Source organism: Miniopterus natalensis, chromosome 1 (assembly GCF_054644295.1).
Source record: "Miniopterus natalensis isolate mMinNat1 chromosome 1, mMinNat1.hap1, whole genome shotgun sequence".
NCBI lineage: Eukaryota > Metazoa > Chordata > Mammalia > Chiroptera > Miniopteridae > Miniopterus > Miniopterus natalensis.
This window is the reverse complement of record NC_142081.1, coordinates 58,618,590-58,639,847: the sequence shown is the minus strand read 5'-3', so window position 1 is coordinate 58,639,847 and position 21,258 is coordinate 58,618,590. Positions and strand designations below refer to the sequence as shown.

At 42.5% G+C, this 21,258-nt stretch overlaps 1 protein-coding gene across 1 annotated transcript in view; it reads right to left on the bottom strand.

Moving 5' to 3' along the window:
- EHD4 (EH domain containing 4) overlaps nucleotides 1-19,280 on the bottom strand; it is a 79,344-nt gene extending 60,064 nt beyond the window's left edge. The window contains exon 1 of the mRNA XM_087822120.1: nucleotides 19,045-19,280. Coding sequence (XP_087678246.1) covers nucleotides 19,045-19,280 — 236 coding nt within the window. The remainder of the gene's footprint in view (nucleotides 1-19,044) is intronic.
- Between the last annotated feature and the right edge of the window lie 1,978 nt (nucleotides 19,281-21,258).

Sequence of the window (21,258 nt, the reverse complement as noted above, 5' to 3'; positions counted from 1 at the left end):
TGTCTGTGGCCAGACCCATATCCCCAGCACCCAGCACACATCACTGTGCCTGCCCAATGAATGAAATAATGAACCATTTCCTTCCTTGTCACTGATAAGTCTATGAGGCCGGCACATCCTCCCTTGTGCATTTTACAGCTCCCTTGGGCTCTTGGAGGCTGTAGCCATAGAAGATGATTTCCAAATAATTCAGTAGCAACAGAGGCTACTATGGAGGAGGGAGGTGAAGGAGGGGAACTCAGATTAGATGTCACCAGGGCCATCGTTAGCCCTGTACTAGGATTCAGGGTGCAGCAAGGAGGACTCCAGCTGGATTTTACCCCCCAAATGTCCCTTTGCCCAGGGGCCCTTATGTAGTTTAACCTGCACAACTGTATACAGTGGCCCTAGCAAATGTCATTGGGGATTCTCATTCAGTGGACTGAAGAGACCAACTGATGTGATATGGGGCATTACGGCTGGCTCAGTGACATGTGGAGGAGGGGCAAGTCTATTTTCTGTGGGAACTGGTTGAGCCCTAACAAAGCTCCCCACCCCCCACTAGCACTTCATTCAGCTCAAGTCACTTATAGAGTCCTTTCCTCCCCACCAAAATTCCCTTTCCATGATGTAGGAAGACAGTGTGCTTATGCAAATATGGGGGGGGGGGGTGGCAAAGACCACTCCCTCCTTTCTCTGCAACCAAGGGGAACATGAAGAAGGGAGTAGAGCTGACCCTTGAACAATGCAATAGAATATCCACATATAACCCAGCCGGTGTGGCTCAGCAGTTGAGCATTGACCTTTCGATTCCCAGTCAGGGCACATGCCCGGGTTGCGGCTCTGTCCCCAGTGAGGGGTGTGCAGGAGGCAGCCGATCAATGACTCTCTCATCACTGATGTTTCTGTCTCTCTCTCTCCCTCTCCCTTCCTTTCTCTGAAATCAATAAAGACATATTAAAAAAGAAAAAAGAAAATCCACATATAACTTTTGACTCCCCCAAAACTTACCTACTAATAGCCTACTGTTGGCCAGAGGCCTTACTAATAACAAACACCATACATTTTGTATGTTATATGTATTATAAACTGCAAAGGGAAGGGGGTGAGGGGAGGTAGAAGAGGGTATAGGGGAATAAGTGGTGACGGAAGGAGACTTGACTTGGGGTATACACATGATGGCTTATAGAATTGTACACCTGAAACCTATATAATTTTACTAACCAATGTCACTCTAAGAAAGTTAATAAAAGAGTAAAAACACTGTATTCTTACAATAGAGTAAGCTAGAGAAAAGAAAATGTTATTAAGAAAATCATAAGGAAGAAAAAATACATTTACAGCATTTGCTAAAGCAAATCTGCACATATGTGGACCTGCACAGTTCAAACCCATGTTGTTCAAGGATCAACTGTACTTTGGAGTACATTTCACTCTTTACCAAGCAACAGGTGGAAATGCAACACCTTCAGAGAACACTGTGAACAGGCCTGGGGGTGGGGAGTGGTAGGAGAGTGTCCCAGTTCAAGGTGAGTGGAGCAGAGTCGTGTCCCCACCCTGCCAGGGAGATGACACGTCACCTCGGTGAGAGGCTTAAGGGCAGAAGCCTGCACAATTTACTCTAGCTGCCCATTCCTGCAGTTAACAATCTCCTTGGTCCTAATCTATTTCCTTTATTTCTACAATGTCCTGACTGGTTAAATTTAAGCCCAGTACCTGTGGTTTTATTTCCAGGGATAGAAGAAAAGAACTGAACTATCAATTGTCCAACACAATCTTGCCATCTTTCTATGAATAAGAAATTAAGCCACCCTTTAGACCTGTTTTCTACATAAATAAAAGTGAAATTGTTTAGCAATCTTAGCAGGCTATTTCTAAACGTTTAATTCATTTTGTGGCTAGTTTTAATGCCATCCAAAGTTACTTTATTTCTGTGAAGCTGTGGAGCACCAGAATAGATACATCATTTAAATACATCCCCTGAATTTACAGTAAATGTGAAAAAATTGGATTGTAGCACCCAGCATTTACCAAGTACTCACTACTAACCTGCTGTAATACAAAGCCCTCTATGCACACATTGTTTCATTCAATCCCCAACACTCTGAAGTGGGCACTAACACTCTCAGTTTATAGGTGGGAACACTGAGGCATCAGAAAGGCTAAGCAACCTGCCCAAGGTCACACAGTGTTTCAGTGGAAATGGAATGCAGGCAGTTGGACCCCAGGTCTTGTGCTGTCTCTGGATATGTTTAACACTGGGTTCAAGTTGGTGGTTTGCTCACAAATGAGGAGCACAGGGGAGTTCAGGGCCATAGCACACAGTGTGCCACTGGGCATAAGGCACCATGACGCCATATTTCCTTAAAAGTGCAGGAAAAGAGCCCTCCAGATTGCCCTGCATGGTCTTTGGGCTGCCCTAACAACAGGGGCCAGCTCTCCCCCTTCTCCCTGGAGAAATGCTGGGGAGAAGACATGCTATTTTTAAAACATGTTCAAATTTAATTTTTAAAAATTTCAAAACCTTTTCAGACACCTAGTAGATTAGTAAATACTAGTAAATACTCTTAGGAGCAGAAATAGTCATGTTTTTAAATTCTTATGAAATTCCACACAAATACTGGTCAAAGTGACAGTGTCTTACATTTTGTAAAACTCCAGCATGTGCAGAGTGTATGTGGAGTGTGTGGATTTCACATATACATAGGAATGTGGAATTTACGTTTGAGGGATCTCAAGTCTGAAGTTATCAGCAGCAAAGCTAGAATTCAAGTCCAGATCACACCCCTCCATGTCCAGTTTGATTTCCATGCCCTGTGGCCTGGATGAGGCTAAGCCAGGAGGCCGGGAAAGAGATGGAGGAAGGGGAGAAAATTGGGGAGAGGGGCCGGGGCTTGGAAGAACAACAGCCAATGTCACCAGGCTCCCTGCAGTACACACAGTTTCCAATACACAAAAAAGGGTTAGGCCAAATGTTGTGAAACTTGACAGGCACCCTCCATAGAATCAATTGTAACTACAATGGTTAGCTTGCCAAGACAGCCCACAAAAGGTCACACATACCAATGAAACAGATAAGTCAGACAAGAACTGTAGCACTACCTTTTTTGGGGAAAGCTCACTATAATATGGCCCCTTCTCAGCACCTTCCCAGGCCTGGGCAGGAGGAGGACCCTCCAGCTCCAGGTGGTGGGGAGGTGAGAATGGGACACAGGCAGGGATGGAGGGTGTGTGGAAGCTGTAGTTAAGCACTGAGTCCCAGCAGGGCAATAACTCACAGGTTAAGGTGTGTAAGTCAGACCATCATTATGGAGAAGTGCCTGAATTGCTTCCTGATGTTTCATTTCTATAAAAGGACAGCAAACCCCACGATTTTGGAATGGCAGGAGTTTCAATGAAAAACCTAAAGTATAAGATTGTTTAAAGAAGAGCATGTTTCTTACTCAAGTTCATACTGTAATGGAAGCTAGAATTTCCTACGTAACAACCCTGCCAGGCAGAATGTTAACAAATAATTCTTTTTAAGTATGCTGCTAACATGAATCAATTTGAAGTAAAAAGTGCCCCTGAACTGTGACCTTGATAAATCACCCAATCCCAGGTACAGAGGAAGAAGCAGAACTAGAAAAAATTACTGTATTTTATAGTTTGCTTATATTATTAATTTCCTTAGTGATACTTTCTCCCATAAATAAAAAGCCAAAATTCAATGTTCTATTTCATTAGCAAGGTAATACTAATTAAAGATATAGTGTATGAGCACTTTAAAAAAATGCATAATAGTCAATGCTGGTGAGGCTGTAGTAGAATAGACACCTTTATATATGCTGGGGGATGAATAAGTTGGTATAACCTCCCTGAAAAGCAATTTGATACTTTGTGTTAAAAAAACCTTTAAAATGGGGGTAATTCTACTTTTTGAAATCCATCCTTAGGAAAAATCCTTAGGCACATGAAAAAGATTTCTGCCTGAAGATGTCCATTGCAGCATTATCTATAACAGGAAAAAAAAAATTGTGTTCTTTCCTATAGCTCTTATTCCCTCTATGATAATATAAAATTTACTTATTATTTTATGATTTATTCCCTACCTCCCCCTGGTAGAGTACAAGCTACAGGAAAGCAAGGCTTTTTCTCTCTCCTGTTCACTAATGCTTCCCAAGCGCTTGGAACCATCTCTGGCACATGGTTGAGATGGTCAATACTCACTGACAAAGTAGCCTCTCCAGTCTGTCTGATGCCCCCGCTCCTCTCTCTTTCATTTCCCTACTCATAGCACAAATCAGTATCTGAAATTATCTCACGTTGCTGTTTGCATGTTACTGTCCCAGGAGCATACTGAAAGAGAGGACCCTCATCTGTCTGGCTCATCACGGTATCCCAAAATCTAATAGTGTCGCCCAGCCGGGCGCGGCTCAGCGGTTGAGCACTGACCTATGATCCTGGAGAATGCGGCTCGATTCCCGGTCAGGGACATGCCCGGGTTGTGGGCGCGATCCCCAGTTGGGGGCGTGCAGGAAGCAGCCGATCAATGACTCTCTCATCATTGATGTTTCTATCTCTCTCTCTCCCTCTCCCTTCCTCTCTGAAATCAATAAAGATATATTTTTTTTAAAAAGTCCTTATTAAAAACAAACAAACAAAACCCAAAATCTAACAGTGTCTGGCACACAGTAGGGGCAGAACCAGTATCTGTGGACTCACCGACTTTCTCTGCGCCCTCATCCAGGTGGTCATCAGGTTTGGCCTCGCTCCCTGACTTCTCTGCCTCATCATACCTCATTTGGACTCTGGTCACTCCATTCTTCCAGCGGCGTCCCAGCTTCCCTCTCCTCCACTTGCCCTTGAAGGTCAGATTCTTTTTCTAAAGTACCACTCTGAGGGCCTAGTCCTTCACAGGTAACTTCTATTCGGCAACCCCCGCAGCCGCCCCTTGCAGTCTGGGCTCTTGCTCCTCCCCTATGACCTTTTCTTCTCCCCTTGATCAGTCTCTTCTAGGCCTGAAATTCCTGCCCCCATCTTTCCTTGCTTCTTTCCTCTGGCTGGTGGGGAACCATGCCTCATGATGTCTACTATCTATCCAGCCCACTCTTTCAGCCACTTTACAGCCTCCTTTGGGGCGGTCCTCCTTGATCATTCCAGGCCTTTTTATTTTTTTTGGACACTCCCTGCCTCATCTTCTCGTGTGAGCTCTTCACAGAACACTTAGTAGTGGTGTTATTGGTGGGCCTCTTTCCTCTCTTCTGATAGGCTGCCGTTTCCTGCAGGCCACCTTCCACATACTCAGAACTTTAGAGCCCCAAAGTCTCTTAGGAATCATTTGGTTCAACCCCATTTCTGTACATGCGAAGAGACTGAGGAGGAGGGCAGGAATGTGACTTGTTGCTGGTCAAACTCGCCAGTGGCCCTGCAGGACTGGAGCCCGGAGCTCCCCTCTCCTGGGTCAAGGCTTTTGCTCCACGTTCAGCCCCACAGCCTTGGGGTCCTACCATCCCCGCCCCCCCCCAGCTTCTGGTCCTCTAAGCAGGACCTGCCAGGTCCATGAGTTAATATATAACATGCTAAGCAGATTCCCCAGAAGAGTTTTTACAATGGATGACAGTGAAAGATACACTTATGTCACACTGCTGGGCAGGCAGGCACGTGTCACAGGCAGTGAGAGAACTAAGAACAACCAGGACAGGGAGGATCTGACATAAGCCAAGGGAGAATGGAGCGAGATGAGGTTCAAAACCAGCAACCTAGAAAGGAAGAGTCTGAGCGGATTCTGAGGTGTGATGTACAAAAACAGGTTACCAACACAGCCCAGGCATGAGGCTGATCAACTGTGTTAAAAAAAATTTTTGTTTAGACACCTCAGAGGCTTTCCCAAAGCCACAAGTTCCAGGGACTTTGTGGTGTTATCTGCGATAACAAAAATTCAAAGGAGCAAGAGGCCACAGGAAGCCTAGAGAAAAGAGTCTACCGTGATTCAGAGCTGCTGCCCCCGCACAGGCATCCTGTGCGTTGGACTGGGTTTCTGTCCCTGGCTCCACCTTGCTCTCCTTTTCCTGTGTTCTCAGAGAGGCTGCCAATTCCAGCGGTGATTGCTCCCAGAGTCTTGAGCCAAGCCATCAATGTAAAAAGGGACAAAAGGGACAGACATTTGTATTCCAAGAAGAGGGCTGGAGGGGGTGGTGGGAGGATGGGAGTCCCAATATCAACTTGTGCCTGTCGGAGGGCCACAGTTCAGCCTCATCCAATGGCTCCTGGGCACACTGGCTGTCATGCTCATCCTAGGCTCACGGAGCTGCCTGCACGTAAGAGTGCATGTGGACAGTGTCTTTCTTCTTCCACTGCTTAGGATAGAATTTCCTTTTTTTTTTGAATCCTCACTCAAGGATATTATTTCCATTGCTTTTTCAGAGAGAGTGAAAGGGGGGGAGAAGGGGGGAGAGAGAGAGAGAGAGAGAAACATCAATGTGAGAGAGACACATTGACTGATCGCCTCCTGCATGTGCCCTGATGGGGGTCGGGGATCGAGCCTGCAACTGAGGTACGTGCACTTGGCTGGAAATGAACCAGGGACCCTTCAGTCCGCAGGCCAACGCTCTAACCACTGAACCAAACTGGTTAGGGCACTAGAATTTCTTTTAACTTCATAGAAAAAACATCACTGTGACAAGAAGAAAAAAATCTTCAAGAGATGAAAAGTCCCTCAACATATTCAAGCACTCGCCATTTTCCCAAAGACAGACTTAAGAATGACTAAAATACAAATGAACAAACTGTACGAGGCACATTATTCCAAAATTCCAGCTGCAAATCTGGTCTCCCTGAATACTCATCCATGCATTCTTAAAGCTATTCCATCCTAAGTGCCTTATGGGGAGTACTGTTTCTATCCCCACTGTACAGATGAGAAAACTAGGGCTCAAATAGATTAAGTGGTTTATTAGAACCTAGGATTTCTACTAGTCCTGTGGGAACACTACCTGCCTGAAACAGGAGCCTGAGAGGCTGAGTCAGGCTCCAACAGGAGCGTTTACAGGAAGGCATTCCGTGAATCATAACAAACACGCAAATCTAAGACTTGTTAGCCGTATTCTGTAATTAAGTAAGCACTCTGAAAACTAATATGGCACATATATTTGGGGTGTATTATGGGCATTAATTTAAAATTCTCAAGCCAAAATCTAGAGATTGTGTAATTACTTGTGTAATGATAAATGAGATTTAAAAAATGTTTGTGTCTACACTGGCCACTGTGGATAGACTTTGAGGGTTCAATTCATTGATATGGCCTGGGACATTTTTTAAAAGAGCATTAAACAAACCCCAACAATCATTTTATTCCTTTGGGTATTTCTAAGGTTTTAAACCATAGAGATGTGAAAGAAATATTAAAGTACAACTTTTGAGCTCAGTGGCGAAGCAGTTTTATTTCCTTATTTTTAAATACATGGCTATGAGTTTAAATAATTTCAGTTTCTAATAAGTGTTGGAAAGTTTTACATTAGGTATTTATTGATAACACTTAATCCACTGTCTCCCTAGGAGAGGGAATGAAAAGGAAGGGTTAGTCCTTCAACTCTGGTTTGTCTGGAATCTGGAAATGATGTTTTTAAAGCAGTTTCCTTTGTTTACCTTCATGTTTAATAGGAAGAAATGGAAGTGGGTGGAGAATCAAACATCTGCTGGCACAAACGTCTTATAAAATGGTCCCGAATATGTAAGTTAGTACTACCACCAACTCTATTTCTAGAAACCACCAAACAATAGATCATTATGAAACCACGCCGTACACTTTATAAGGCTTTTCACACCTTTTATCACTTCACCCTCACTGTCGTTGGAGCAGGTATTTTTATCCCTTGCTTATAGAAAACTGTGCTTATGACAAGTTAAGTAGCTTGCACAAGACCACATTAGTACAAGATAATGACCACTTTTAACATTCTGAAATATTTCTATACATTTTCTGCAAATATAACTTCTTTTATAAAATTAGGATCAAGTGTTTAAACAATTTTGTATCTACATTTTCACCATTAGTTTTTTTTTAGACCATTAAAAATTCTTTGTAAACAATTTTTCCCCTCAAGGTCATGTTTTTATTGATTTCTAGAGAGAAAAAGGAAGGGGGGGAGGAGAGAGAGAGAAACACTGATGTGAGAAACATCAATCTGTTCATTGCCTCCCACATGTGCCCCGACTAGGGATCGAACCTGCAACCTTTTGGTCTATGGATAACGCTCCAACCAACTGAGCCATCTGGCCAGAGAAAAATAATTTTTTGTTTGTAAATAATTTTTAATGACTGCATACTGTTCTAAGGTGAACATGTATCAATTTAATTTACTATTTCCTAACTTTTGGGCATTTAAATAGCTTCCCATTTCTTACTACCATAAGTAATGCTGAGATAAATATCACTGAACAAATATTTCATCTACTTTAAAATTTCAGTATTCTCTGAGTTATTGAAAAACTAAGTCACAGTGAGCTTCACTTGCATTTAAAAACTGTATGTCTTCCTTAAGTGTGAAACCTTTTATTTTCATTTTTGTTTTTCCCTTAGTTAAATCATTGACATATTATCACCAGGAATGCTTATTCAGAATTTCATATTTGAAACTGCCGACCTACTAAGGGAACATTAACTTATTGGAACAAGAAACTGGAATTTGCTGGGCAAAGCCTTTTCACATCTCTGTTTGTCCTGCTATGAAAGGAATTTAAACTACACGGGGGCTGAAACGTTCTTAAAGCACACTGCTGCTGTCTGACCTATGCCGTTCCCTGCAGCTGCTCCACTCCACCTTCCATGCTGTTCTGGAAGGAGGATGGAAGGATGGGAAAGGAAGAAGAAAGGGAGAGGAAGTTTACTGGAATCAAAGGCAACATGTTTTCTGATTTCTTACAGCCTTGTTAATTTTCCAGTCATTCATACATTTGCTCATGCAATGATCTATTTAGTGTTTTCTATGTTATGACTTGTAATTTATGAATCTTACAGAAGACTGTAAGTTGATCCGGGAGCACTGTAGCCTTCATAAGGGGGCTACAGAACACAGCATTTCCCAAAGTTACTTGGCTAGAGAACCCTTTTTTGTTTTGAACACCTATTTACAATCTCCCAGAATTGCATTCCACAGAACACAGGTTAAAGTAAAAAGGCATTTAATAAAATTTAACATCCATCCTAATTTTTTCAAATGAAATTATTTTAAAATTAGCAATAGAAAGATAATTTCTTAATGTGATTTATTTATAAAATATTAAACCAATAGCTAACATCATATCTTGAACTGAAATAACACAAGGCATTATCATTAAAATTAGAAGCGTGATATGAACACTTACTTTCCAATACAATAAAATATGAAACAAAAGAGGAAACAAAGTAATCATGAATGTAACTGATATACCTGTCTATCTAGAAAACCCAAGAGAATCTAATGAAAAGCAGTTAGAAAAACTTGAATCACAGGAACAGACACAAAATGAAAATGCCAAAAAATTCATTAGCTATCTTAACATACTAGCAATACCCATTTAGAAAATATAAAGGAAAAAATCTGATGCACAAAGAGACGGAATACAAAATACTTATGAACAACATTAATATGAGTATCTCTAATTTGTATGAGTAAATCAACCACTTCTTGAGATATAAAAGAAGGTCTGAGTAAAAGCAATGCTGAATTCCTGCTTGGTTAGAGCAAGTCCCAAGATATAAAGCAGTTCCAATACCCATGGATCTGAATGGGATTTTCTGGGAAGGATCTAATGAAGTAATTTGAAAGTTCCTCTGAAAGAATAACAGGAACCGATGATGGACAGTATTTGGAAAACAAAGAGAAACAAGATCAAAAGAGTCTGCACTACCATTTATTAAAGAATGTTTTAAAGTGACAATAAAGATATTTAATACACTGAAAGTAACTTAAGACAGTACGGTGTGGGTCTAAGAATCTACCAACAGAACATTAAGATGCAAGAGAAAGGTCCCCAAAGATCCAACAATTTAACAAATTAGCATTAGAGGAAACCTCAGATGACATTAGGAGAAGGTAGAATTATTCAATACGTAGTATCAAAAAAAATAAAAACCCCAAAATATGAATACCTTTGAAACAGATTTTACTTCCAAGTGGGTTAAAGAGTTAAATATTTTTAAAAGCCTATGGGATAAACTAGGATTTTCTACGCATAAGAGCGATAAAAGACATTTATAAAAGAAAAAAAGTGGAAGAAGGCTTGACTTGGGGTGAACACACAACACAGTATACAGATGATGCATTATAGAATTGTACACCTGAAACCTATACAATTTTATTAACTAATGTCACCCCAATACATCCAGTAAAAAAAAGAGAGAGAAGTGTTAGATTTGACCACAAATATTAAGTATATTTGCATGTCAAAAATTATCATAAAAAATTATAAAAGCAAACTCAAACTGAAAAAATACTTCTAACAATTAGGACAAAGGGTTGATGGCCATGACTGAGCAAAATATTTAAACATCTACAACATAAAAAATAATACTCAAATGAAAACTGGGCAAAGTTCACAGAAAATTCACAAATAAAAACAGATGATGACTATATATTTTACAACTTCACCAGTTTAAAAAAAAGAAAATTAGAAGAAATTTTTCCCCTATCATATTTATTTGTTTTTAATAGTAATGCTTAGTCTTATTGAAGGTTTGGTGAAATAATGAATCTCACATTAGACTCCCTGGTGGGAATCTAATTTGGAATAACTTTTCTGAAAAGGAATATGTATACATATGTGCTATAAAATCAGAAATACATATAAACTTGATGAAGTAATTCATGCGAAGACAGCTATTCTAAAAACACCTAGAAATACTAAGATTTATAGCCAAGAATATTCATAACAGCATAAAATTAGAAACAATGTTCCAAGCTGTACAATAGAATGTGATGCAGTCATTAAAGTTATATTTGAAGATTACCTAACGACACAAGAAAAAGTCTGTTATATTAAGTGAAAAGGGCTGTTTATTAAATTGTATTTACTGCATAACCCGCAGTTTTGTAAGCATGGCTTCTAGTCTTTATCTAGGTTGTTTGCTAAAAATGTGAACAGATGGAGCCTGGACCACACTCCAAGGAAGGTCCACCAAAGTGAGGCTTTGAGGCTGACCCTTTCCAGGCTTAATGATTCAATTGTCACGATTCCATCAAGTGAACCTTCATCTATCAGTTGTTTCCAAATGTTTCCTGGAGGAGGCCAACCAAGAATCACTTTGAGAGGTAGTTTATAAACACAGAAGCAGATTTCCGAGCCTCTCCCACAGTGATATTTCACTTTGGGATGTCTGGGATGAGGCCTGGAATCTGTTCAGAAGATCTCCTGGTGGTTCTGACCCACAGCCAGATCCAGGAACTATAGCTTTCTAGGTGATAATTTTCTAAGGTTTTGAAAAGTCTATTGAATGTCTTTTAGAAGTAAGGTTCTAGATGTGAGTTACAGAAGAGAATCCTGTTATTAAAAAGAAACTTTTCTCCCCCACAATTTCCTAATCCTTTGGCATTGCTGCCCTTTGACGGCAGGTGATGTAATGAGCGGCCGAGAGGCCAATCTGCAGTGTCTCACTGAGCTGACTGCTGCCACCAACGCCACACCAAACCCGCCCTAGAGCCCCCACTGCCCTCCTCAGAATCTTCGCTCCAAGTCCTGCCTCTTCTTAGGCTTCTGAAACACCAGCTGCTGCCCTTCTACAGCCCCTTCCATCAATTCTTAACTCATGCTCATCTTGAACCAAACGTCTGGAATGCCTGTGACCAGGGCATGGTTCCTCCCCTTCAGTGCCCAGCTGCTGAGAGTTTTCTATATTTGACGCTTCACTTCCCACTCATTCCTCAACCCATCGCCACCTGGGTTCTATCACCACCACTTACTGACATGGCTCTTGCCAAGGTCACCTGGCTCCTGATGGCTAATCCACTGGTTCTATTTTAATCCTTTCCCAGAAGCAGCTGACATTGCTGACCACCCCTCTCCTCCTTTCCCTGGCTTTTGTGGAGGATGTCTGCTGTTTTACCTGCCCAGCATCCATTGCCCCTTTCTGATAATAGCACCCTGAGGAGGAACCTCTCCCCACTCTGAGTCCACATGGTTTGGAGGTTGACTACCCTACTCCGGGCATCGGTTATTTCATTGCCCTTGGCTCTAGGGATTGGCGTTAGCAATTGGCTCAGGGATGGGCATATGGCCAAAGTTGAACTACTGAGACTCAAACTTGAGATTTTTGCTAAACTGTTGGGGGAGAGATTCTCTTTTTTTCCCACTGGGGTTGCTGAGCTGACAGAATGTGAGTGTGGCATTGGAGAGAGCCACCTGCCCACTCCATGAGGGGTAACTGACTGAGAAGGAAGCCAACATGAGGGTGACAGCAGAGCTGAGAGACAGAGTCCTCAGCTTATTGTGCCGCTTGGGGTCCTAGGCCAGGCCTGAAGCCAGCACACCTTGTCTTATCAGCTTCATGAGAAAATTTGTATATTTTTTTACTTAAGCCTTTTATAATTAATTTTTCTGTCACTTGCAACCACAAGAGCCCCAAGATGGCTCTGAGCCACCATCCTCCCTGACATGACTCCACCTCTCTGGTGACTTTTTCCCAAGTGTGTCCACAAGCTCCTCTTCCTCACTCCAGACCTGTATGTCCCATCCCTCATGGACTCTATCCCTGGGTCTCCACTTAAACACAGGTTACAAGTTTAAATCTAAGCCCATAATTATGCCCCCACTCTTCCTCTTCTTGGGTCCCCACCTCGGGGGATAGCTCCTAGTTATCCAAGAAACCTGGGCTTCATCATTGGCACTTTCTCGTCCTCACTTCCTGGCCCCCTTTAGGCAGCTAATTCTGGCTCATTTCTCATTGCTTGGCTTTTAGGTTGTATCCTTAGGGGGACTTTTCCAACCTCCAAGCTTGAATGAAGGATCCCCATCCCACCCTGTGCTTCTAGTGTCGCAGCTCATCACCCAGAGCCCTAGTGGCTTGTGGATTCTTTTCCATGTTCCCCACAAAACCCTAAGCTCTGTGATAGTCAGGCCCATTCCTGAAATCAATATTATTGAACAAATGAACACTAGGGTGTGTAGGGTGATCTTATATATTGTAAATATAGTCTATTCTTCTGTAAAAATTAAGTATTTCAATATCTCAGAGAGATCTGCAGAGGTTATGGTATCTGGCACAGGAGACTATGATTTTCAGGGGCTCCAGTGCCTAAAGGAGGGTGGGAACCACCAAATTGAACTCTTGGTGTTTCTTTAATGGGATCTTTTCTGTTTTTTTTTAATTTTTAAAATTTGTTTATTTTAGAGAGAGGAAGGGGGAGCGAGAGAAACATCTATTTGTTGTTCCACCCATTTATGCATTCATTGGTAGATTCTTGTATGTGCCCTCACAGGGGATTGAACCTGCAACCTTGGCATATGGGATGATGCTCTAACCAACTGCGCTACCCAGCCAGGGCTCTAATGGGGTCTTTTTTAATGGGCAAATCAGGCTGCCTCCTGTGAGTGCCTTCACGTCCCTTCTCTTTAATAATGGAGTCTAGAGCTTATCAAAGGAATGAAGTAGAGCTTTGTTCTTAAACACAATCTATTTCTCCCCTTTTTTGAAAACTGGGATATTTGGCTGGTTCCAATTTTCTGATACTTTCCGTATTCCTCATAATTTCTTAAAAAACACCAACTGTAGTTCTTTGAGCACAAGTACAAATTCTTCCTATACCATCCTCCCATCCACCTATTCACCTAGGTACTTGCTGGGCCTTGCCTGTGCAGGCCCTTGAGAGTACCTCACCCTCAGGGTTCGAACTCCCTCTCGAACATGGCTGGGCTCCCTCTACCATCTCTGGATAATTCGCTGTGAGGGGAAAGGAGGAAGCAAAATAATGGCTGCGTAGTTCTGCTTTCTGTTCATGTAACAGCAAGAGTCCCAAGCACTGAGCCTATCGCTTCCTGATTCTTTTTCTTGTTCTAAACATGCCTATAAAGGTTTTTTAATTGTTGGAGGCATTTCTGCCCTCTCAGCCTGCTCATTCAGCTTCTTAATGCTTCATACTACCCATAAACCTTGTTCCCACCCTTGCATATGGAACCTCTCTCCCCTTTTTCCTATTAACATTATATTTAAATAATATTTAAAGTTTTAAAATACAATTAATTACTTTATCAAGTCTTTTATACAAAAACAGTGTACCTTGATTTTAGTAACTTGAGTGTTAGGAAGAATGAACATGTTTATACATTGACAAGAATATATAGGGAAAAACCATATAGGGATTGTGTGGTAGCAATTCCCTTTTTTCTCACACCCACTCCTTAGTTCCTTTTATCCCTGTGTTCTTTTAGCTATTTCTACTTCTTTCTTTTGTTTTCTTTTCTTTCTGGCATCCATTTTTATTTTAAATTATTGCACACAGATGCAGAAATTTCTTGACTGGCACAAATTGCAGAATTATGGAAGTTAAATAAATCATAGGATACTTAATATTGGAAGATTGAATTGTTTTATTTTTGTATTGAGATATAATTCATATACCATAAAACACACCCTGTTAAGGAGTATAATTCTGTGGTTTTTAGCATATTCACAAAGTTATGCAACTAATACACTATCTAATTTCAGTACATTTTCATCACCCCAAAAATAAACGCTTATCCATTAGCAGTCACTCTCTATTCCTTTCCAAGGTGGATATTCAATTATCCCACCATCATTTGTTGAAAAGAATATTCCTTCCCCTATTGAATTGTTTTGGAACCCTCATAAAAACAAGTTTACCATAGATGTATGAGTTTATTCCTAGACTCTCAATTGATATATATGTTTATCCTTAAGCCAGTATCACACCCTTGTTTACTGTAGCTTTATAGTAAGTTTTGAAATCAGGATGTATGAGAACTCCGGTTTTGTTCTCTTTCAAGACTGCTTTAGCTATTCTGGATCCCACACATTTCCAAGTGAATTTTAGGATCGGCCTGTCAATTTCTGTAAAGAAAGCAGTTGGAATTTTGGGTGGAATTGCGCTGAATCTATAGATCACTGAGTAGTGCTGACATTCTAAAACTATTAAGTCTTCCAAACCATAAACATTTAACGTTTTCTTTAATTCCTTTAAACAAAGTTGTGTAGTTTTAAATGTGTAAGTTTTACACTACTTTTGTTAAATTTATTACTAAGTATTTTATTCTTTTAGATGCTATTATAAATGGATTTTCCCCCTTAATTTCATTTTCAGATTGTTCATTGCTAGTGTGTAGAAATATAATTAATTTTGTACATTGATCTTGTGTCCTGACACTTTGCTAAACTGATTTATGAGTTTTAAGAGATTTTGTAAGGATTTTCCTAAATCTTTAGGACTTTCTAAGATCATGTCCTCTGTGAATAGAGATAATTTTCCTTCTCTCCAATCTACATGCCTTCTATTTCTTTTTCTTGCCTAATTGCCTTGGTCCCTGACGTTTTAAAGCCTATACAGTTTCTTGAGTGACTTCCCTCTTTTTTCCTCATTAGAAAAAAATTTCTGGGAGAAGGGGCCAGGGTGTAGGAGGAAGAGACGAAGCCAGGCCTTTAAAAATCAAGAGTTGCAACTGTGTGGTTTGAATTGATTTTCGGTGAGCCTCGTATCCTCTCAGTGGAAATATCTTCCTTCACAGCACCTGAGCCCAGGGACTTGCTGGGGAAATCTCTGAAATCTGTTTTCACTGGGTTTTGGGACACAAGCCTGACCAAACCCAACATCCACCCTTCTTTGCTGTTACAGAGCCTAAGATGACATGGCCATTTCCCTGTGCCCATCTCTTTTTCTTCTCTGGTCAATTCTATTTTGTTGGTCAGAGGTAGAGCACCAACAGTTCCTCTCATTGCATCTTCCATCTTATGGGAAATAAAACTGTCAGTGAGATAATAGGTTTATCAGCTGTTCTGCTTCTACCCCAAAGAGACTTTGACAAATATCTTCATCACATCTGAAGTCTCCTTCTGGGTCAGTTTTGTGATCCATGCGAGGAGAGTCCACCAAGCCTCTCCTATTTGTTCTCTTCCTTGTACTTGGGCCCCTCGTATTTTCTTGACACTCAGGCTCTTTATCCACCCCACCCAGGAGACCTTTTCATTGTAACAAACCACACACTTAATTTCCTCACTCCTGATGAAGGTCCTGGCTTACCATGTTTTAGCAGGGCTCCTACCTCTTCCCAGTTATGGGAAAAAAGGAGGGAAGAGTAAGGTTCCATTAAAAAGGTATGGAACGCACACCAAAGGCCTTGCTGAGTGGCTTTACAATAAGGTAAGTATCCCTCCACATCAGTGCAGGCTCTGTGTTACCAGTGACCTCTTGGGATGTGCACAAAGTGAGGTGGATAGAACCCATTACTATGTAAATAGGGGCATCCCACAGCCAAGTATGAGCTTTTAGTGCTTAATGGCTAGAAGCAAACAACATGGATACTGACCAGCTCAGAGAAAAGATAGCCACGGATGCAGGCAGGATCCAGGATGGTTAGCACCCTAGGCCAACTCCTCTGCCCCAGTTAAAGTGCAGGTCTCTAGAGGGTAGCTGCCCTTTTGTTTGGGGCTTTCCTCCTAGGAGCTAAATCTCTTCCTCCTAGCTCCACTCTGAAACCAAACTCAGGTCTCTGGTGCCTCAGCAAGCTTCCTGTCCACCCTGATTTCCTTCTAACTTCACAGGTCCACTTTGCGCCTGCTACTTAGGCCAGGAGAGGTCTCAAAAGCAAGTGCCTTTCTGATATGGTAACTCCTCCCTCACCCTGGGGTTGCACATGGCTCTGCCTACAGAGAAGTGGTCAACTTGGGTGGAGTCTCCAGGAGTCAGATCTCAAAATTCTTCTTAAAACTATGCTTAGCTATACCACAAAGCTCCTACCAAATGATCAAGCAGAGAGAACAGTGAGAAATACTACAATTAAATAGTAAACAAACAAAAAAAGATCAATTCACATTCCTTTGAATTGTGTTCCCCTGCCTCAGGCTTGCTTATCGAGTCTATAAGCATAGAATGAGCCACATCACCTCCAGGTAGGTACAGCATCAGCAAGGGCTCCCTAACCACACAGGGCATAAAATAAAGCCCCCGTGGCAAAGACAGACAAGGGAACTGCATGGGGTGCTGTGAACATGCCACCACTAATGTCTGAGATTACTATAATTATAACAATGCTCCCTCCTCATCCTTTATCTGCATATTTCAAAAGATCTACCTCCTACTCTTGTACCACTTGGTTATAATACTTCATTATCCCATATACTTAAAAAATTGTTAGCATTCCTAAGACCTTAAATGCATTGTCTGTCATCTTTCAAGGCACCAGTTACTGTAATATTTCTATGGTTCATTTTGAGTGTCTGGGGTGACATATATAATGTTATTTTCAACATATAAGTACCAAAAAAAGCAATTTTAAAATTATGTTTTTCAATCTTCCTTCACATTTAAGTTACTGTCTAGAACAGCGATTTTCAACCCTTTTCATCTCATGGCACACATAAACTAATTACTAAAACTCTGCAGCATACCAAGAAATATATTTTTTGCCAATCTGACAAAAAATAAGTATAATTTTGATTCATTCACATCAAGCAGCTATTGTTGTGTCACCTGTTGTCATTTTTTAATTTGACATTCTAAGGGAAAAGAGGTCAGTGCCCCTGACTAAATAGTCAGGTGTTGCATGTTTTAAAAATTCTTGGGGAACACCGGTTGAAAATCACTGGTCTAGAACTATATTTCAATATAGTGTATTTGCTTTGCTGAACTCATTCATAGAGTATCTGTAGGCCTGGATTGAACATATTTCCTGTAGTGACAGCCACTCTATTTGTAGGAACTATTTAGGATCCTGGAGTGGAGAAAAAGAGGCCACTACTTAATAGCAATGGCATGTATCCAAATATAGATACAGTTTTCTGAACACCTGTTGAACATCAGTGATGAAAAGACTGTTATAATTTTCAAAACCCTGGACCCAAACCTTAAATGGTCAGGCACTCTGTTTCAACTGACACAGGGTTTAACCCAGGAAAACAAGTTTCCTAACCAAAGAATGTAAAGTCTTAATAGCCTCTTCAAAAATCTGTTTCAATGTCAATTATTTCCCATCAAAAGTCACCACTGAGGAAGCTGTATTATTTGAACCTTAGGGTAGGCATAGTAATTGTTTGTTTTTGGAGACACAGAGGGCATGACAAATATTTTTAGTTGTCAAGGGTGAGCCAGAAGGGAATGACCCACCTAAGAAATGGAAACTAACTAATAGTAATTTGACACTCCCCCTTAGTTTCACTGGGTGCGGTTTGCTACACGCAGCTTACTTCCTACGACACGACACGATAAAGGCAAGGCTGTGCAAGAGCTGAATGAAGGTGGCCTCTCTGCCCCTAACCCCAGTACAGTGGTGGGGGTGGCATGCAACCTCAAGGGAAGGGGGCATGGGCAATACCCTCTACTGTTGCCATTCATTCATTCATCCATTCATTCAATAGTTACGCGCTGGGCACTGTGCTAGAGACTTAACTCTCCAGCTATGACTCAGTCAGTAGCCCTTCTGATACCCCACACCACTGTCCCCATTTCCAGCTCTAGGCCTCACTCTCTCATCAAGATGCTTATTATAGCCTCTCCCTCCCAGGTCCCCAGGCCAGGATGACAGGATAAAACCAGCCAGAGCAGTGCCTTTCCAAGAACAAGGAAAGAGGGCTCGAAGTAAGCGCAGAACAGGTCCCCGGGGACCTCCCTGGCCCCGTGAGGAGAGCCGGCCCCCACCCGCGCGGCGCGCTCCGGGGCAGGCCCGCGGTCACCACGCTCTGACGGGGAACCTGAGGTCACATGGATGCTGGAGGGGGAAGCAGAGGCGAGGGGGTTCCGTGAAAGGGGAATTGGGCGCCGCGGGGCGCCCGAGGGCGGCGGGAGGCTAGTGACCACACGCGTCCACTAGGAAAGACCGCCTCCACCGTGGTGGTGCGGGGCAAGGGTCCAGGCGGGGGTGAGGAGGGGCGGGGGGGGGGGGTACCTGATGAAGGTGGTCTTGCCCGTGCTGTACTGGCCCACCAGAAGGATCATGGGCTTGTTATCGAAGTCGGCGTCCTCCAGCGCGGGCGAGTGGAACTCGTGGAAGCGGTACGCCTCCTCCAGCGGCAGCACCTTGCGCAGGTAGAGCGAGCGCAGGCCGCCCGTCACCGTCTGCACGGCGTCCGCGCCGCCCGAGCGTTCGCGCCCGCCCGCCTGCCGACCCATCCAGCTGAACATCCTGCCGCCGGTCCGCGTGTCCGCCCGTCCGCGCCCGCGCCCGCGCCCGCCCTCAGCTCCGGCCCGGCGCTACCACGCCACCCCGGCTCTGACCCTCTCGGCTCGCGCTGAGCCGCCCCAGCGGCGCTCCGCCACTCCAGCTTGCCCCGCCTCGCGCCGCTGCAGCCAATCTCCGAGCGCCACGTCACGAGCGCTCGTTCACTATTCAGAAGGACCCTCTGAAGTCCTTCCTCATTGGGCCGCTGCCAGGGCGGCGTGGAGGTGTCAGCCAATGGACAGGAGGCCTTTAATGAATTACTGATGACGGAGCCTGTCTGGCGGACTGAGGCGGGGAGAGGGTGTCCCTCCGGCCGGGTGACGCAGACTCTGCAGCCGAGAGGCTCTTAGTCGCCTGGTCTCCACCTCTGGCCAGGTGGCGTCGGCTTCCGGGCAAATCTGAGCTGGCAAAAAAAAAAACAACAAAAAAACCCAAAAAACAAAAAAAGTACACCCAAACAACAACAACAACAAACAAAAAAGAAAACAAACAAATAAAAAAACCCAGGAGCCTCCGGATGCTGCCTGGTCTCCTGGAATATTCACTCAACCTCGCCCTGGAGACAAAAGTTAAGAAAGTTGACAGGCAGGTTCTTTCTAACCACTGGCAGGTTATTCATTTTATTGGTGGAGACCCTGACTCACGGACATAATTGACAAAATTTGAAGTAGGGGAAGTAGACTCCAATCTACTTGGGTACATGTTTCTCTTTGACAAACTGCCTCCACTAAATTCTGGAGCAATCGAAGGCCTTGTGCCCTTAGTTTTCTTTATCTGATTTCCTGTAAAACTGAAGATTTAATTCTCATTGATTACCAGTTTCCACATATTGACATGTAAAGGAGCTAATGTTACCTCCCAGCTGTCTCTTTTTTCAAGTTAAAAAACAACATTTACCTAAATTGAAATTGGAAGAAATAGTCAGCTGTCACGTTTGGTGACCTAGGTTACAGTTTTTGAATATTTCTCAATCGTTTTAGAGCATTTCTTAAGGGTGATCCATGGACCCACCTGCAGAAGAACAACCTGGGGTGCTCATTAAAATGCAGAGGAGTGGTCCTCACCCCAGATCTTCTGAGTTAAAATACTGAGTAGGGATGGAGCTCAACAAGTGCCCCAGGTGATTCTGATGTACCCTAGATTTGGGGAAATATGATGCACAACAGTACTCAAACTTGATAGTAATGCAGATTCTGATTCCGTGGGTATGGGGTGGGACCCAAGACTCCCCATTTCTGACAAACTCCCAGGTGTTGCATAGTTGCTTGTCCAGAGACCGTACTTTGAGCACCAAAGCTATGGTGAAGAGAGAACAGGACTTGGCATCAAAAGACCTGGGGCTGAATCCTGATAATATAAATTACTAATGGCTATGTGACCTCACATGCAATGAATTACCATTCTGCCTCAGTTTCCTTGTTTGTAAAATGGGAACTCTTTTGGAGTCATTGTGTGGAATCAAATATTTAGAGGAAGCTAAGCTATATGTAAATATGGAAGAAAAAAGAAAGTCAAGAAAAAATGAAATTAGATATTGGCCTCATGTCAAAATAAAACAAAGATTGAAATGTGAAATTAAAATGAAAACCATAAAACTATTAGGAGAAGGTACAGGTGAAGATTTATAAAAGTTTAGAAGGGAAAAGCCTTTCTAAACAAAAGCAAAGACAGAAATTATGAAAAAAAATGTTGATAGATTTGTCAAAAAAAGGGTAAAAGCTTCAGCCCAGCTGGTGTTGCTCAGTGGTTGAGCACTGACCCATGCACCAAAAGGTCACCTGTTCGATTCCCAGGTGCAGTCTTGATCCCCAGTAGAGGGCGGGCAGGAGGCAGCTGATCGGTGACTCTCATCATTGATGTTTCTATCTCTCTTTCTCCCTCTCCGTTCCTCTCTCTGAAATCAATAAAAAAATATTTTTTAAAAAATGTGAATACATTCAA